The sequence below is a fragment of the Macrotis lagotis genome, chromosome 1 (genome assembly GCF_037893015.1).
Source record: "Macrotis lagotis isolate mMagLag1 chromosome 1, bilby.v1.9.chrom.fasta, whole genome shotgun sequence".
Classification (NCBI taxonomy): domain Eukaryota; kingdom Metazoa; phylum Chordata; class Mammalia; order Peramelemorphia; family Peramelidae; genus Macrotis; species Macrotis lagotis.
The window spans coordinates 841,982,307-842,001,569 of NC_133658.1; the positions used below are offsets into that span (position 1 = coordinate 841,982,307).

General features: G+C 35.6%; 1 protein-coding gene and 1 long non-coding RNA gene across 3 annotated transcripts in view; one reads left to right on the plus strand and one right to left on the minus strand.

The window, feature by feature from the left end:
• LOC141508639 (uncharacterized) overlaps positions 1-19,263 on the plus strand; it is a 64,699-nt gene that overhangs the window by 39,415 nt on the left and 6,021 nt on the right. Inside the window, exons 3-4 of one of the 2 annotated variants that reach the window (XR_012474469.1) lie at positions 14,012-14,173; positions 18,888-19,045. This is a non-coding gene — a long non-coding RNA (uncharacterized LOC141508639). The remainder of the gene's footprint in view (positions 1-14,011; positions 14,174-18,887; positions 19,046-19,263) is intronic. The other variant, XR_012474470.1, reaches the window with a different exon arrangement.
• Positions 2,578-3,551, minus strand: LOC141508638 (olfactory receptor 52H1). Its single transcript, XM_074217433.1, has one exon. It carries the CDS (start codon positions 3,523-3,525, stop codon positions 2,578-2,580), a length of 948 nt encoding a protein of 315 aa, XP_074073534.1. The 5' UTR covers positions 3,526-3,551.

Sequence of the window (19,263 nt, forward strand, 5' to 3'; positions counted from 1 at the left end):
CCCAAGATTTAATATTTTCTACATTAGTGGATCATAGGACTTGGATTACAATAAGGAATCAACAATTCAGCAAAATTGAACATTTTCTTTCAGGAAAAAAAGATGAACATTCAATGACATAGGTGGGACTTTTAAACTTTTCCGATGAAAAGAGTAAAACTGAATAGAAAATTTAATCTAAGTGAATCATAAAAAAGTAAACAGGAAAGACAAATCATAAGGAACCTAATGATGTTGAACTGCTTATATTCTATGAACGTTTTCATTTATAAGGGCTATTAGAAGGAGCTTGTATACAAGGCACATGTACGAGTTGAATATGAAGTGATAATATATTAAGATGAAGTTAAGGGATGAGAGATAGAGAGAGAGAGAGAGAGCTAAGAAAAAGATTTTGCAGAGGAGTGGAGGAGGGAGGTGAGGGGAAGTGAGTGAGCCTTCCTTTCCTTGGAATTGATTCAGAGAAAGAATAATACACACTCAACTGGATATAGAAATCTATCTTACCCCAGAGAAAAGTAGGAGGGGAAGGGAGTGGGAGAAAGGGTCAGGGGAGGTGATAGAAAAATAGATTCGGGACGGAGAAATTATGTGCAAAATACTTTTGAAGAGGGACAGGATGAACAATGGGGATAGGGGGAAATAGGATGGAGGGAAATACAGTTAGCAATATCAACTGTTGGAAAAATAATGAGGTCTTTATCAGGGAAACTTATTTCAATATTTTTTCAACAGTTGATATTTCTCAATTATTTCTCATTATTTCTCAAATATAGAAAATTGAGTTAAATTTATGAAAAAAAGAACATTCCCCAATTGATAATCAAAGGATATGAATAATTTTCAGATGAAGCTATCGATGTTAGCTATAGTCATAATTTAAAAAATGATCCAAAATTACTATTGATTGGAGAAATGCAAATTAGAGCAATTCTGTGAAGATTATTGGTCAGTATGTGAGAAAGAGAAAATGTCAAATATTGGAGAGGATGTAGGGAAAATAAGACATTGATGCACTGTTGGAGGAATTGTGAAATAATTCAACAATTCTGTAGAGAAATTTGAAAATATGATCTAAGGGCTGCAATAAATCCATACCTACACTTTGATATAGTAATGCCACTATGTTCCAGGACTATGTTCCAGAAGAGATGAAAAACAGGAAGGAAAATGAACTATATGTATCAGGATGTTTATAGCAACTCTTTTCTGGTGTCAAGGAATTGGAATTTGAGGGGATATTCATCAGTTGGAGAATGGCTGAACAAATTATGGTATATGATTATGGTGGAATACTATTCTATTATAAAAAATGATAAATAGGATGCTCTCAGTAAAACCTAGAAGTAGTTTAATGAACAATTGCAATGGGAAATGTAATTGTATGCAAAATAACAACATTTCTGGAAGATCAGCAATGCTGTTGCCTAAGGCAACTCTGAAGTCTTATGATATTCATCTCCAAAGACAGAATTGATTGTGTCTGAATACAGATTGAAGAATACTTTTCAAAATTTATTTTTCTTGAGGTTTCTCTTTATTTTCTGTGGTAGGAGCTGTTTAATTTTCCAAAAATTATGACTATTATGGTTAGTTTTTGCATTACCTCACATTTTTAACTATAAAAAATTTCTTGTTTCTTAATGTGGAGGAATGGGATGGGAAGGGAAATAATTTGAAACCCAAAGTTTAAAAAATGTTAAAACTTTATATAAATGTGGAAAATAAAATAAAGTATTAAGAAAAGTTAAAAAATAATTAACAGAGTCAGGCATTGAGCTGAAGTTCAGTGGTTTTGTTTGTTTCTTAACCATTAATCCAATATTTGTTTGATTCCCATTAAGGCATACTTTTGATTTTATATCTTGTCCAAAATGGAGCAATGGTAATGGAATGAAAATGAGATATGGCTAGAGATACAAATTGAAAGGTATTTTTATAAAGATCAATCTAAGTCCTCAAAATGGATTGGTACTGACAACATATATAGACATACACATATATGTACACACAATAGACATGCATAGATATATACTTATGCATATATTCATATTTAACTAAAAGATTATATGATTTAAAGAGAAGAACCTAGGGCTAGGAATTAGCCATAGTGAAGAGGGAGAAGCAGAACCCAGGAAGCAGTCAGATTTCTCTTCATGTTAAGGTTTGGTTAATTCCAGATTCTCTGTAGTTTGTCATATCAATTTGAAATTCCATAGAAATGAAATTTTCACTTCTGAAGGTCCACATTTTTCTCAATCATTTATTGACTCCAAAAGTTTTAATGCATAATTTATTGGGTATTTATTATGTGATTATTATATTATTATTATTTATTGACTCTGCTGTGGAGAAGATACCAAGATGAATAAAAGATGCTTGTTGGATTAAGGGAATTGGATTGGATGGAATCCCTTCCTTCAGGGAAAATGCAGGTTAAAATGAAGATTTAAAATATGTTTAAATTAAAACCTCATTATCTGCAGGTGAGATCAAACAACTAACAAATGACTATTCTGCATCATAATTGAATATTAGTAGTTCCTTACATATACTTTCCTGATTCTCAGTGCCATATCACTGAGTTTCCTTTGGAGAGAACAAGATTATGACCTTGTCCCTTATTTGCTTTGTCTTAACTCCATAGACAATGGGATTGAGGGCAGGTGGAATGACTATGTAGAGATTGGCAAACATGATGTGGAAGGTTCGGGAAACATTGTGTCCAAATCGGTGGGCAAGGATAGAAAAGAAGGCTGGTGTGTAGAACATAAGAATGACACAGACATGGGAACCGCAGGTTCCTAGTGCCTTCTGACGGGCATCACGAGATGGGAGCCGGAAGACAGCATGGAGGATAAGTGTGTAAGAGACAGCAATCAACAGTACATCTGAAATTACAGTCATAATGGGCACAGCAAAGCCATACCAGATGTTGATAGAGATGTCAGCACAGGAGAGGCGGGCCACACCAATATGCTCACAATAAGTGTGAGGGATGATCCTTTTTTGACAGAAAGGCAGACGTTTCAATAAGAAAACATCAGGAAGAATGATGCAGAAGCTACGAAAGCAGATGCCTATTATGATCTTGATAATGGCTCGTGGAGTCAGAATGGTGGTATATCTCAGTGGGGAACAGATGGCCACATAGCGATCAAATGCCATAGCTAACAGAATGGCTGAGTCTAAAACAAAGCTGTAGTGAAGAAAGAACATCTGGGTGAGACAGCCAGTGAAAGTGATCTCCCTGGCTCCCAGCCAGAAGATGCTGAGGGTTTTGGGAACACCAGCTGTGGACAGCACCAGGTCAGTGGAAGCCAACAAGGAGAGGAAGAAGAACATGGGCTCATGAAGACTACGCTCCGTGATGATGAGATACAGCAAGACTGAGTTTCCCACTACAGCCACAAGGTAAATAATGCAGAAAGGAATACCAATCCATATGTGGAACTGCTCCAGGCCTGGAATGCCCACTAGGATGAATATGTCTGGATTAAATCCACTCAAATTAAATGTGACCATTGTGATTTGATTTTGAATCAGAGGTGCTGGAAACAAACATGATTACCAATCATTAGGACCAACTTAATTGTTAATGCCAAATCCTCCAAATTTACCTTGAGTTTTTTTGTTATAATTATTATTTATTATTATTATTGTTGTTGTAAATACATTAGCAAGACAAAAATGTCCCTGATATCCATACCTTCTTTTCCCCATGCCCTTGAAAAAAAGGGGGGGGCTTGTTATTTGGCAGGGCTATCACACAATAATTAGGTGATGTGATTAATAATGAATTAATTCAAGAAGTAATTTTTTAGGTTATACATGTACAATCATGTTTAAAATAATTCCATGTTAGTTATGTTCTGAAAGAAGAATTAAAATTAAATTGGGAAAATCATGAGAAAGAAAATATAAAAATGTTTAAAAAAGAGAAAATAGTATGCTTTTGCCTGCATTCAGATTCCATATTTTGGGTTCCCCCCCAGGCTGTGGATGGTATTTTTGTCAGTTTTTTTATAATTGTCCTTGATCACTGAACTGCTAAAAGAGGACTTAAGTCCATCACAGTTGATTATCATGTAGTGTAGCTGTTAATAGATACAGTGTTCTGTCACTTCACTCAGCATCAGTTCAGACAATTCTTTAGTCTTTTATGAAGTCAGCTCACTCATGATTTCTTATAGAACAATAGTACTCCATTACAGCCATTTATCATAATTTTGTTCATCAATTCCTGAATGGATGGGCACCATCCCCCCAATTTTCCAATTCTTTGCCACTACAAAAAGAATCGCTATAAATATTTTTGCATATCTGAGTTTTGCCCCCCTTTTTTTATGAGCTCTGAGATACAGACCTAGTAGTAGCATGGATCAAAGGTTATGCACAGTTTCATTGCCCTTTGGGCATAGTTACAAATTGCTCTCCATAATGATTGAATCAGTTTACAACTTCACCAACAGTGCATTAGTGTCCCAGTTTTCCTATATCCCCTCCTTCAACATTGATCATTTTCCTTTTTAGTCATATTGACTAATTTGTAGGGAGGTATCTCTGAGTTGCTTTAATTTGTACTTGCTCTAATCAATAATGATTTATTGCACTTTTTTAGATGAGCTATGGATAGCTTTATTTTGTTTATCTGAAAACTGCCTGTGCATACCTTGACCATTTATCAACTAGGGAATGATTTAATTTTCTTATCCCCCCCCTCAAATGGCACTTCCATTACTAAATATACTAAATATCTGGGGGGGGGGATATTGACACACAGAGAGAGAGAGAGAGAGAGAGAGAGAGAGAGAGAGAGAGAGAGAGAGAGAGAGAGAGAGAGAGAGACAAAGACAGACAGACACTGGAGAGAGAAGTGATAATGACAGACCACCTTTTTTACCTCAATATACAAGGAAGTATTGCTTATAAATTGTAAGGGTGGGGCAGAGTCAAACTGGAGGAAAAAAATCCCCCTGAGTATCATTAAATAATGATATAAGCATCTTTTTAGAATGGCAGTACCCTAAAAAGAAAGGGTGAAATTTTCCAGGCAAAGAAAACTTAGAAAACTGGCAGGAAAAATCTGTAGCATGTGAGTGAGGAGTGAAGCAAACACATAGTTCAGAACAGATAGAACCAGCACAACCCCAAGCCCCAGCAAACCAGAAGCAGGCTTTGGGAGTCACTGAATCAGCAGCAGATGCTTTGGGAGTGTCAGCCCACAGCTAGTAAAAGGAGTGGAACAAGTGGTCAGAAAGAGACTACAGGAGTCTCTCTGCTAAGCACTGGGACCAGTGGCACTGATGGATTGCCAATCTGTAGAATTGGGTCACAGTTCTGGGCCTCAGTCCCAGAGTGAGTAAGAGCACTAGCACACCAGAGATTGAGGACACAGGGAGGAAGGACCCTTGTTACAGTGCCAGGAAATAAAAAGTACTTGTGGTTCCTCATATATCAGAGGACAGAAGAGGAAAGCAGTGATCATATATCTTATTGGTTCATACCAGCTTGTAAGAGCTGAAAACTTTTAGATAGATAAGTAGATATATCTATATCTTAAGTAGATATATCTATAGCTATCTATCTGTCTGTATACATACACACACACACACACACACACACACACACACACATACACACACACATATATATTACCTCCAGAACTGAAAACTTGTATAAACCCTGAAACTCTGAAAAAACTATGGAAAAACTTGGCCCCAGGGACCATGAATTTTTCACCCTAAGAGCAATGCCCAACTTTAACATAGATAAAAGTCACAAAACAGGCAGGAAAATGAGCACACAACAAAACATAAATAAATCATGGTAAGTTGCTATGGTAACAGGCAAGGGGAAAAACATTCAGAAGAGGACAAAATGTCAAAATGATTATGTCCAAAACCTGAAAGAAAAATATGAATTGGTCTTAGGCCCAAAAACAATTCCTGGAAGAGTTTAATAAATGATTTTGGAAATCAGAGAAGTTGAGGAAAAATTGGAGATGAAAATGAGAGCAATGCAAGAATGGTGAAGAAGTTGGTAAAAAATACTCAAGAAATAATACCATAAAAACCAAAATTGATCAAATGGTAAAAAAGAAATAAAAGTCCCTTAAAGAGAAGCAGAATTGAGACTTCCAGATGCCAGGTTTGGTAGAGTGAGGAAGGAACACACTGAAGCCCTCAAAAATCCCCCTCCAAATAACTTTAAGACTGCCTCATAATTAAGAGCAGTGAGGCAGCTTACCAGTACCACAGAAAAAGTCTGACTTACTGGGGTTGGAAGAAGGGAGGCCCAAGAGCAGAATCAGCAACCAGTCTCACAACAGGAGGCCAGTAGCAAGGTTCCAAACCTAAAGTAACCCACCAGTGAGGTCCCCCAGGGAAGTGAGCAGTCTGGGCAGCATAGCACTTCAGTGACTCCACTTTCAGCACAAGTCACCAGCAAGGCCTTGACCCCATTGCCCCTCCCTGAGCTTAACCAATAGGGGGACCCTTGATAGCAAAGAGACCCCATTTCCATAGCAACTAAGCAGCAGGGGCCCACCCTTGGGCAGATCAGCAACTAGATTACTTTTCCAGGGTCTGCTAGCAGAAAAGCCCTGTTTCCATTAGCAGCCCAACAGAAAGGTCTCATCTCTGGAGTAAGGCAGCAGTTAAAGCCCACACTTAGGAAAAGCCAACTGTGAGACCTCCCACTACAGTACATGCCTGAGAAAACAAGCAGCTAAGCCTTGAAGCCCAGTAAAAGTCACTATTAAGACCTTGAGTCCCAGCACAAAAAGTTTGAAACAGTATAGGACCAGGACATAAGAATAGCAAGTCACAAAAAAGTATGGCACAAAAAAGTTAAAAAAATGAGGGGCGGCTAGGTGGCGTAGTGGATAAAGCACTGGCCTTGGAGTCAGGAGTACCTGGGGTTCAAATCAGGTCTCTGACACTTAATAATTACCTAGCTGTGTGGCCTTGAGCAAGCCACTTAACCCCATTTGCCTTGCAAAAAAAAAAAAAAAAAAAACCTAAAAAAAGAGCAAAAAACAGACCTGCAAAAAAAAAAAAACACTGAATACAGAAAGGTTCTATAATGACAAGGAGAACCAAGGGATAAATTTAGAAGAGGACAATAATGATAAAATGACTTTATATGAAACCTCAAAGAAAAATGTAATTTTGTCTGAAGTTCAAGTAGAATTCTTGGAAGAGCTTTTTAAAGTAGTTTAAAACCTAAATCAGAAGGGTCCACTTAGGTGGCACAGTAGATAGGGCACTGGTCCTGGAGTCAGGAGACCTGAGTTCAAGTGTCGTTTCAGACACTTAATACTTAGCTAAGGCCTAGGTTCAAATCTTGCCTCAGATATTTACTAGTTCATTGACCTTTGTCAAGCCCTTTAAATCTTTCACACTCTATTTGCTCATTAATAAAATGGATTAATTATCTCACAAGGTTATTGGGAAAATCAATGGAAATGATGGATACAAGGTACTTTGTAAGTCATAGCAGGTAACAGAAATGTGAATACAGGATAGCTAAGTAATGCAGTGGATACAGCACCAAACTAGAGTCAGAAGGACCTAAGTTCAAATCCTGCCTTAGACAATTAATAATTACCTAGCTATGTGATCTTGGGCAATTGCCTTGCAAAAACAAAAAAAAAACAGAGAAGAAAAATTGAGTAAAGAATTGAAATGAAAAAAATCATCAAATGTAGGGAAAATTTATATAAATATTTACTAAGGAAAATAACTCCCTGAAAAAGAGTTTGCCAAAAGAAAAGGAAATACAAAAACTTATTGAAGAAAATAATTCCTTAAAATTTGGAATTGTGTGAGTGGATGATAATGATGATGTTTGACCTGCATTCTCAAAGATCTTGACATCAGAGAACTTTATAACATTACTAACATTACAAGCATTTGAATTGGACTTCAGTGAGGAGAATAATACGCTAAGTCACCAGTCTCACTTTCTCTTCTAGAGCCATCTGGATCCAGTGACCACATAAGAATCAGGATGACTGGAGTTAACCCTGGATTGGAGGCAGTCAGGGTTAAGTGACTTGTCTAAGGTCAAAGAGCTAATGTCAAGTGTCTGAAACTAAATTGAACACCTGTCCTCCTGACTATAAGGTCAGTGCTCTATTCAATGCACCACCTAGCTGCTGTGCAAGTTGAAGTTAATAACTATGATACAATAAGATATTATAAAGCAAAATCAAAACATTTTTTTTTAAAAATAGAAGAAAATGTTAAATTTCCCTTTGGAAAACCAACTGACTTGAGACAATTGATCCAGAAGAGATAAGTATTATTTTATTACCTGAAAGCCATGATAATAAGAAAAATCTAATACTAAATATATTAAGAAATTATTAAAGAAAACTGCCCTGATATATTAGACCCAGAGGGCAAAATAAAGTATCCACTGATCACCACCTTTCCATTTCAAAATGAAAACTCCCAGATTAATTATCAAAAATATGAACAGTTTTCACATGAAGCAATCAAAACTCCCTATAGCCATATAAAAATACACTAAATAATTATTGATTAGAGAAAAACAAATTAAAACAATTCTGAAGTACTATATCATACCCATTGGATTGGCCAATAGGACAGAAAGGAGAAACAATCAATGTTAGATGAAATGTAGGAAAAATGAGAGATTAATGCATTATTGGTAGAGTTGTGAATTGATTCAAGTATTCTTTTGAGCAATCTGGAAATCCACTACTAGTTCTGTACCCAAAAAAGAGGAAAAAAAGGCATACACACACACACACACACACACACACACACACACACACACACACACACAAATGTTTATAGCAGTTATTTTCTAGTGGGAAAGCTTTGGCAATTAAGGCTTTGCCCATCATTTTGAGCTGAAAAAAATTATGCTATTTGATTGTGATAGAATACTATTGTTTTATAAGGATTTATGAGTAAGGTTCTCTCAGAAAATCCTGAAAAGTCTTCCATGGGATGATGCAAAATGAAATGGATCATGTACAAAGTAATAGCAATATAGCAAGACGATTAGCTGGGATGTCATCTGTTCTCAGTAATACAGTGATCCAAGTCTCATCCAGAAGAAATCATTATGAAAAATGTTATTCATCCCTAAAGAACTGTTATTGATTGTATACAGATTAAAGCATATTTTATTCCTTTATTTTTCTTGAGTTGTTTGGTTTTTGTCTGTTTTCTTTCACAACCATAACTATTATAGAAATAAGTTTTGCATGAGTACACATTTATAACCTATGTTGAATTTTTTACTTCTCAATAAGAGAGATGGGGAGGGAGGGATGGGGAGGGAGGGAGGGCAAGAATCTGGATCTAAAAGTTTTTAAAATGTGTAAAAATTGGTTTTACATACAATTTGGGAGAAATAAAATGCTAAACATTTTTTAAAGAGTTGGAAGCCTTCTTGGAGGTAATTTAATCCAACCCTGAAAAGCTACTTAAAATACTCTGTTTTTTCATTTTTTGGTCTTTTCAAGGCATTGGGAGGCTTAAGTGACTTGCCCAAGGTCACATAGCTAGGTAATTGTTAAGTATCTGAGGCTGGATTTGAATTCAGGTCCTCTTGACTCCAGACCTGGTGTTCTATCCACTGCACCATCTAGGCTCCCCATTAAAATGCTCTTAATAAATGCTTATCCAGTCATAGCTATCAGCCCTCCAGTAATACGAAACTCATAATTTCCTTACGCAATCCATTCCATCTTTGGATAACATGATTTAATAGGATGTCCCCCCCCCATTTTAATCTTTCTGTCTCTTTAACTCCTCTCTTTTTCCTGCCCTCAACTTGTTCCTAGAAGAACAAATTTAATCGTTGTTCTTAATGACATTTCTTCAAGTGTTTAAAATATCACAGCTCTAGCATTTCTCCTTAATCTCTTCCCCAGACTAAATATCTCTGATGCATTCAATCAACCTTTAAGCCAGTTCAGTAAGTATTTATTAAAGACCAATTATGTCCCATGTACTCTCAAGGAGTTCAAAAATCTAATGGAATAGACAACATACAGACAACCTTGAAATAGAAATTATATGTACACACACACACACACTCACACATACATATATAGGATCAATGGAAAATTATCAACTGAGGGAAAACATATTGCATTATTAAGGATGAGTGGGAAAGACTTCTTGTATAAAGTGGAATTTAATCTGTGTCTTGAAGAATGTCTTTAAAATAAGAAGTAGAAATAAGAAAAAACATTACAGTCATGAAGCATAACTAGAGATGTGATGTCTTGTGCAAGGAAGGAAAGTATTACCAGATTGTATGAATAGTATATGGAAGGGAAGAAGGAAAGAAAGAGTCTGGGTTTTAATAACAAAGGGAGGAGTTTATGATTGATCCTATAGATAATAGGGAGACACTGGAGCTTATTGAATGGCTTGAGAGGGGGAGAGTGATAAGGTCAGACCTGGTTTTTAAGAAGTTAATTCTGATATCTGGGAGAAGGATGGACTGGAGTCAGGAGATTTAGGAAAGGCAAGTCATCATGAAGGGTTCTGAAGTTGTTTGTCCTTTGTTCTCAAAGAAGATCATGACATAAGAGAGATGCTGTCATGACATGTACATGAATTGGGTTTGAGTAAGAGGTTACCAGAACTACTGAAGTACAATAGCTCATGAAGCAATGATGGCCTGCACCAAAGTTGTGGCAAAATTCGAGAGAAGGAGGAATATGGGGATATAAGAGAAATTCTGAAGAAAGATCTCTATGATATGACAACTGATTAAAAATACTTTGGGGGATGAAATAATATAAGGGTGATAGGATCAATAGGTTGTGATACTCGGTGATGGAAAAATTATAGTACCCTGAGCAGTAATAGGGATGTTAAGAAAAGGAAAGTGATTTTGGAGGAAGATAATGACTTGTTTTCCAGGTCTTGGAACTGGATAAACATGCTTATTGCTCTTCTTTGGGTGAATTAGGACATCTTGATTTAGAAGGAGTCTCACGAAATAGCAAAAAGAGAACTTGATCCTGAATAAAAGATACTCATTTTGACTCATGGCTCTGCTAATTAATGCCTTAGTGACCTTAAGTAAATTATTTCAACTCCATAGGTTTCCTCTTTATTTTTTGCTTTTTGCCCCTACAGGAAAAACAATTGGATTAAATGATCTTTAAATTCTTTTCATTACCCTCTGCTCAGGGATAATGTTACAAAAAGGAGAAGGATTAGACCTTTGAGATGGGAAAGATCCCAGTAAGTGCTATCAACATTGTCACCTACTCTATGGTTTATGTTCATGAGAAAATCATCTAGATTCATGAGAGGTTGTGCCCAATCTGAGGTTACCCAGCTAGAATGTGTCAGTTAGGCATCTGAAAGGGCATACTGGATGCCCTTCTAACCTGTTTAAGAGAACCAGTGGTTAAAATTCTCAGAAATCAGAAGGACTTGATTTACTGTTTTATTGATTACTAGACTTCAGAAAACCATGGAGGGAAAAATTAGTGCAAATTAAAGTTGTACTGGATGTGCAATTATTTTTCTTTGGGAACTGTTAAAAATTTACCAGCATTCCCTTATTCCCTTGCACACATCATACATACACACACATATGAACACACGGATATAATATATATATATATGCATATATAGTTTAGAGCTAATAGAAGGGATCAAAAAAATTAATTTAATTGCTTCATTTTACAGATGAAATTTGTTCAAAGTTAGGCAGAGAACTAATAGCAGAATAAAGTTGTCATCCCAGTCCACTGGACTAATGCCAAGTGAGTTGGATCTCTCCTTATCCTGTTCAATCCTGGCTCCTTCTTAGTATATAGTTAAGAGTCTGAGTCTCCTTTCAGTGGGACTTCCTTGTTCTCTTCTCTGTTCTCTTTGCTCATGACACAGATGTTTCTCTGGAATACTGATCTCAAAAAAGAAGTCAAGATCAGTTGAACTTGAAGTTAACCTTCAAGTTCTATCTCCTCTCATTTCCCTCTCATCCCCACAGGGACTTGCCCCCAAACTAGCCTAAATGGTAGCTCTTTTTTTAAATGTGTTTATTTTTTTTTGAACTTAAAAAATAAAACATTTCAAAAACATAGAAGAAAAAAGATGATTCTATATGAAACAGCAAATTATTATGTGTAACTTGCTATTCCCTTTAAGTATAAAATAGTTATCATGTGATTTTCTTTTATTCCTTTTCTTCTTTCCTTCCCTTCCAGAAAAAAAAAAAACCTATCATTTGATACAAGTACAAAAATCATTCTATTCATACTACTATCAATTCTTTCTCTGGATTCAGATAGTGTCTTCCTTCATATGTCCTCTCTAGTTCATTTTGGCATTTATAATAGTCAAAATACTTTAGTCACTCAAAGTTGTTCTTAAAACTGTCTTACTCTGCTTTTAGACTTTTGTACTATCTAATAGCACTTACCCACTAGGACCTAGTCGTAGTACAAACTCAGAGAATGTGTATGTGGATGGAGCAGATATCTATACTTGAATGAGTGGGCAGATATGAGCTGTTTATCCTTTATTATTCCATGAAATATGAAAATGGATTCATTAGTGCAGAGTCAATTATGTCCCTTGACACCCCAGGGAGTTTAGACCATATGAAATCAGAAAAAATTAACTGTTTTGTTGCCTAAATAGATGCTACATCTATTATGGCTTAAAGGAACCAAAGGGTAGAAATAACTGCATCACTGAGATGGATTGGTTGGAGCAGAATCTGTCATCAACATCCTGAAGAAACTGCTTTAGATATTCCTAAATTGTGGGTGCTGACTAAATATTTTGACTTTTCCTTAGACTCCAAAATTATGTTTGGGCATCAGTATCAGAAAGCATAGCAGTATATTTCCAAAAGAGTCAAGGATTTAGATAATAAACTGACATCTTGCACAAAACTCTTCATTTTTTAATAATTTAAGTTCCAAATTCTCTCCCTCCCCTCATCTCCTTCCTTGAAATTGTGAACAATTTGACATCGTTTATGTGTGCCATCATGCAAAACATATTTCTACATTAGTAATATTGTAAAAGAAGACATCAAACCCCCCCACATAAATAAAGTGAAAAAAAAGATATGCATAAATCTACATTCAAATCTACATTCAAAATTCATCAGTTCTTTCTCTGGAAGTGGATAGCATTTTTCGTTATGATTCCTTTAGAAGTCTTGGATCCTTGTATTGCTAAGAATAGCTAAATCATTTATAGTTGATCATAGTATATTATCGTTTTTAGTATGCATAACATTCTCTCAATTCTACTCACTTAACTTTCGTATCAGTATGTATCATTCCAGATTTCCTGAAATTAGTCTACTTGGAATTTCTTATAGTACAGTAGTTTTCCAGTATGATCATATATACTACAACCTGTTTAGCCATTCCCCCAAATCTTCTCATTTTAAAGATAAAGTTATATAACTTGCCCAGAGTCAAACACTTAGGAAGTGTCAAATATCGTAGTCTGTATTTGAACTCAGATTCTCCTGACTACAGAGTCAGTGCCCTATTCACTCTGCCACCTAGGTGTTCTGAGGTAAGACATCTTGTCCCAGATAACACAAGAGTCATAATTCAAACTCAGTATTTCTGACTTCAAACTCAGGGCTCGTTCCTGTTTTTGAGGGTATGTGTAATATGTTTTCATGTGCTGGTGTGTGATTTGTATTTGAGTTTATATGTGGCAATATGTAAATGAAATATTTCCATGCATATGTTTATGTTAGTGTGTTCATTTGCATGTTTCCTCTATGTATTTATGTACATGAGCACCTGCCTAATAGAGTTGCTATGAGAATTAAAGTAATAAATAAAAGTACACTGCAAACCTTAATGCACTGTATAAATATAAGCCACTTTATTATTATTTCATCATTGTCATCATCATTATTCCCACCATCATCTTATTCTTTTAAGTTTTTTCAGTGGCCTTCAGACAGGAACAATCCTGGGAAAAGCTGGTATTCTTATTTTCATTTTTTTATTTTCATTCAGTGTTATGTGGATTATTGTAGAGAAAATAATTGCTTTTAGAAGTTGGTCTCACTGAAGACATCTGAATTCACGCCTGCTTTGCTGCTGCAGCCCAAGATCCATGGGATTTCTCTATCTGACTTGTAGCTGACACCTTCTATGTGTTTTGTCTTCCTGGTTAAGGTGAGAGCTCCTTAAGAGCAGGGATTATCTCATTTTCCTATCGATGTCCTCAATGCTTGGTAAAGTGTTTATGTTTCATTCTTTCATTCAAGATCCTCAGTGGCACACTGAGATTATTGAAACCTCATTCTTTTCCCCCACACTTTGCTCTGACCAGTTAATTCTCTGTATTTGGAAAATCTCTTTTTCATGGGGTTTGGAGATTATGTGATAAGATGATAATGATGATGATGATGATGATGATGATGATGATGATGTTTTGGGGGTAGACTATCCAAATTTACGTGTGTAAATCCTATAGGACAATAGGTCACACACACACACACACACACACACACACACACATATATATATATGAACATATAATTACACTTATACACATCCACATCCATATATTCATATATATATAAATGTATATATATATACACAGATAGATAGATAAACATATAAAGATAATTCAATGAAACATGTTTAGCCAAACATACCCTATTAGCTATTTCCTGGAAAATGGAAAACACGTACTTGAGCCCTTGGATGATTGACCGTGAGTTATGGCCATCTGAGTACTGATCTAGGCAGCTGTGAGGCAAAAGTTAGAGAGAGAGCAAGAAATTCCATATTAGTCAACCCAAGGGAGTCTGTTCTGGCTTCATTTCCACATGACCCCCTCTATTCACCTTCTAGCCTAAATGATCTCTCTCTCTTTCTTCTCTCTCTCTCTCTCTCTCTCTCTCTCTCTCTCTCTCTCTCTCTCTCTCTCTCTCTCTGTATATATATATATATATATATATATATATATATGTATATATATTCTTTCCTGATACTATTCTCCAAAACTGAGTCTTCTCTCTTCTCTAATTTTCCAATTTTCCTAAATCAGAGTATTGCTTCACAATTAATTTCAAGTCTGACCTCTTTCATGAAGCAGCCCTCTCCCCTTGACTACTCCCACTAGCCAAAGATCTAGAATTATGGAATCCTAGAATGAGAAGAGACATAATTATGTATCTAGTTTTAGCCCCACCTGAAGCAGAATCACTCATATCCCTCCTCTAGGAGACTCAAGAATAAGGAATAATACTTTTATAGAAGACCTTCAATAACTACCCTTTGAGGTACCTCACTTAAGTTTTTGACAGATCTAAATGTTGTGAAATTTATTGCTTTTGTTTTACTTTTTTCTCACTTCATAGCAAATTTTTTCTAGTTCTTCTCTGGGCAGCGGCATGCACCATGGTACATATTTTGAAAGCAGGAATGTAGTAAATGTGCTCTTGTCCATTCTCCCAGACAAAGGCTTTTTCATCTGTCCCACCCAGTTCTAAAATACCATAAAAAAAGGGCAGCTAGGTGGTGCACTGGATAGAGCACCAGCCCTAGAGCCAGGAATACCTGAGTTCAAATGTGAGCACAAACACTTAATAATTGCCTAGATGTATGACCTCGGACAACTCACTGAACTCCATTGCCTTAAATAAAATTTTAAAAAAAGACCATAACTAATTGGAGCCTCGGTTGATTGTTAGGTGCCAGTGACTAGTTTTCAGTTTTTAATTCCAACTAAGCATTAAATGAACTTTTACAAAGAGATTTTTCTTTTGAAAATATAGAAATAGCAGATGTAAGAATTTCCCTCAACATGTTAGGAACATATTCTCCCTTATGTCTCTAGAGAGAGTGAGCTTAAACTTAGCTCAATTTCTACATAACATTAGTCCTCAGTGTTGCCAGATGAATCCTTGTCACAACCATTATTGGGCTGACTCCTAACACTCATTACTGAAAGTCATTCCCTGCTCCTTTAAAAACTGATACTGAACAATCTATAAAACTCAGTTTCTTAGAATCCCAGAATGCTCTCTCTCTCCTGAACTTTCAAAACTCACAAGATTTGAGACTCTAATTCCTTTATCAAAAATTGAAAAGAAATGATTAGCTCAAGGGTGAAGATCCTTGAAGCTTTTCTATCTGATCCATAGAGTAGAAGAAGATCCTAATCAATAACGACAACAACAATAATACATTATTCTACGTACTTGACAATTATCTCATTTGAACCTGGGGGGGGGGCGGCATGTGATATTGTTATCTTCATTTCGTAAATGTGAAAAGTGAAGCAAAGGGAGATTATTGTACTTGTCCAGGATCATACAAGTTCAGTAAGCATTTGAGAATAGATTTAAACTCAGATCCTCCTGACTCCAGGCTCAGCTATCTATCTAGGATTCCCAAAACTTCCCTATCTCTCATTGGAGTCATACCATCAGAAAACAGATGCTTGAAGTCAAGTCAAATTCCCTTTGATATTAATTTAATAATTGTTTTAACTTCCTTGGGTTGATGTATAGGTCTGAACAATTGCTGTTCCTGATGGGTATAGTTAATAAGGTCAAGGTAAATGGCAAATGTCCATACTGCCTAGACTCTGATGGGCTAATAAATGACTTGTTGGGAAGAAACAGTAGCAAAACAAAACCAACCAACCAACAAACAAAAATCAGATAAAACTCCAAACCCAGGCAGTAAATAGTATCTGGATAAAAAGATTCTAGGCTTATAGAATCATAGTTTTAGACCTATAAGGAACCATAGTCCATCAAGTCCAATCTTCTCATTTCAAGGAAAAGGAAATAGAGGCCCAGAACGGTTAAGTATCTTGTTTAGGTTTCACAAACATTAGAAATGTCTGTGATGGGCCTTGAAGATAATTTTTGCTAAATTTTCATCCAATGCCTTGTCCCCTACAGAAGTCAAATGAAATAGAGAGACTGAGAAGGATTAGATTTAGGAAAGATCATCTAATCTGTGAATTGAAATATTTTTAATGACCCAGTAGAGACAAGTTTCTATTGAGTGATAAAATTGGAAGCTATGCAGTATATCATATCTGAAGAACAGAAAATAATAGTAAGGAAGCATAGTAGAGAACAAAGCCCAGCAGAGAACAATACAATGATATTAGCAGCTCTGTAGTATGTTCCCTGGCTACATTTGTCTCTTATGTGTTGTATCACTTCACATATATTTCTTAGCCATGTGTTCCCTACATGTATGTATGATCACTAACATGGAAACCTTTAGGTTTAGTACTTTGTGTACTGGCTATACTTAGAGAATTTAAAACAGAAGTAACATTTTTGTAACATCCTGGAATCTTTCTTGTCACCTATTTTGCTATTATGCCAAAATATCAAGCATTTTTATTAAGCATCTTTTGCTTAGAATTACTGTGATCTCTAGTAGGCGCAACAAAAGAAAGCACAGTGATGGGAACTCATGGTCTATAGTTGCGAATTACTGCTGACCTATAAAATGCCTCTAACCTGAAATAGCTTTCTAAATATTTTTGGGCAATATGGCACTGCAATTGTAATCATATGAATATTCTAAATAGGAGAATGTAGAACTTAGGTATTATATAGAGAGTTGAGTTATAAATGATATCTATTGTATCTAGGTTCCAGAAGATTTTATTTTCAAATCAGGTTAATTGGATGATAGTAGCCTCAGAAAAAAAAAATCAGAGATAACATTCCTCAACATCCCCGCACTGAACCCAACTCCCAACCCTTTATAAAAATTCTATCTTCTAGAATGAAACTCCAAATAGTTAAAATCCAGAATCTTGTTGGTCAAAAGCAAATTTTTTTTTTCATGCCAGAGAGCTGTCATCCACCCATAGGATTCTTAAATTTACAAGATGGAAGGTCAAAATCACTTTCGAGATCACCTAGTTTTCCTTCCTTATTTCACTGATGAATAGAGGCCATGAGAAATTGTCAGATAGCTTAATAAGAACAAAAGATATTCAAGACCAAAGTCTCAGAGTTCAACATATTTATTCTTTGATAATGAGATGCAATGAAAAAGGTGTTATTCTTATCTCTCAGAAAATATCAAGTACAAAAACCAGGTCTGACAATGAACTTTGTTAATTTCTCTTCATAGGGAAGTTTTCCTTAGGACATATGTCTTCAGAGAGAAGCTGCTAAGTAGAGAATAATGTAGAAGAACTAATGTAACATGACGGAAAGTGTATTAGATACAGAATCAGAAAACTGAGGTTCAAATTAAAAATATCAAGACCAAGTTACGACAAATCAATCATGATTCCTCTTCTGACATGGTTACCAGAATAGTAGGAAAGGAAACTGCTCAGATATATTTGCCTAGATTTCAGTTAATCATTTTTACATTGTCTCTCATGTTGTCTTTATAAATAAGATGAAGAGATCTGGCCAGTATAATGAACTGATTGAATGGTTTGATCCACAGAGTAAGTCACTTATGGGGCTATGTCAACATTATGTAGGCCTTTAGTGGAGTGTCCCAGAGATCTATGAGTAGCTCTTTGTTGTTAATTCTTTTTATTTTTTGAAATTAGTGACTTAGATGAAACTATTAAAGATACATACCTATCCAAAATTTCAGCCAAAACTAGGATAGCTAGTATATCAGACATAATCAGATACATAAAATATATTAGTAAACTAGAAAATTGAGCCAAATTTATTAGTGAATTTGACAAGATCAAATGTAAAATCATATATTTGGATTTAAAAAATCATCTTGCTAGTATCATATTGGGGATAATTAACAAGAAAAGTTGATTTTAAAGCAAGATTTGTGTCTCTTTATATTTCTCAGACTGATTATGAAGAACTATGAGATGTCAGATTGGGTGACAAGATTTGTGTCTCTTTATATTTCTCAGACTGATTATGAAGAACTATGAGATGTCAGATTGGGTGAATGAAGACAATCTATTCTAACAACCATCAAGGTTTCCTAAGCAGGTGTTGTGGAATGCTTTGAGTTTGACTAGGCATCAAAGATGCTAAGGTCATCCACTGCATCCCAGGCCTTTTCCAGGTATCCTGACTTTTTGTCTTTCAATTGTATATTGATAACTCTGAAAGAGACAGTGATACTAGCATTTTGTGCAATTATGTCTCCCTTAAATCTAATTAATGCACAAGTCAAGGCAACATCCTGTAATGTTATTGGTCTTCAAAATGAGGCAAACCGCAATTATATTTTCCTATTGTGACAGAGTTATACACTTTGTTGTAATGACTAGATAAATGAAC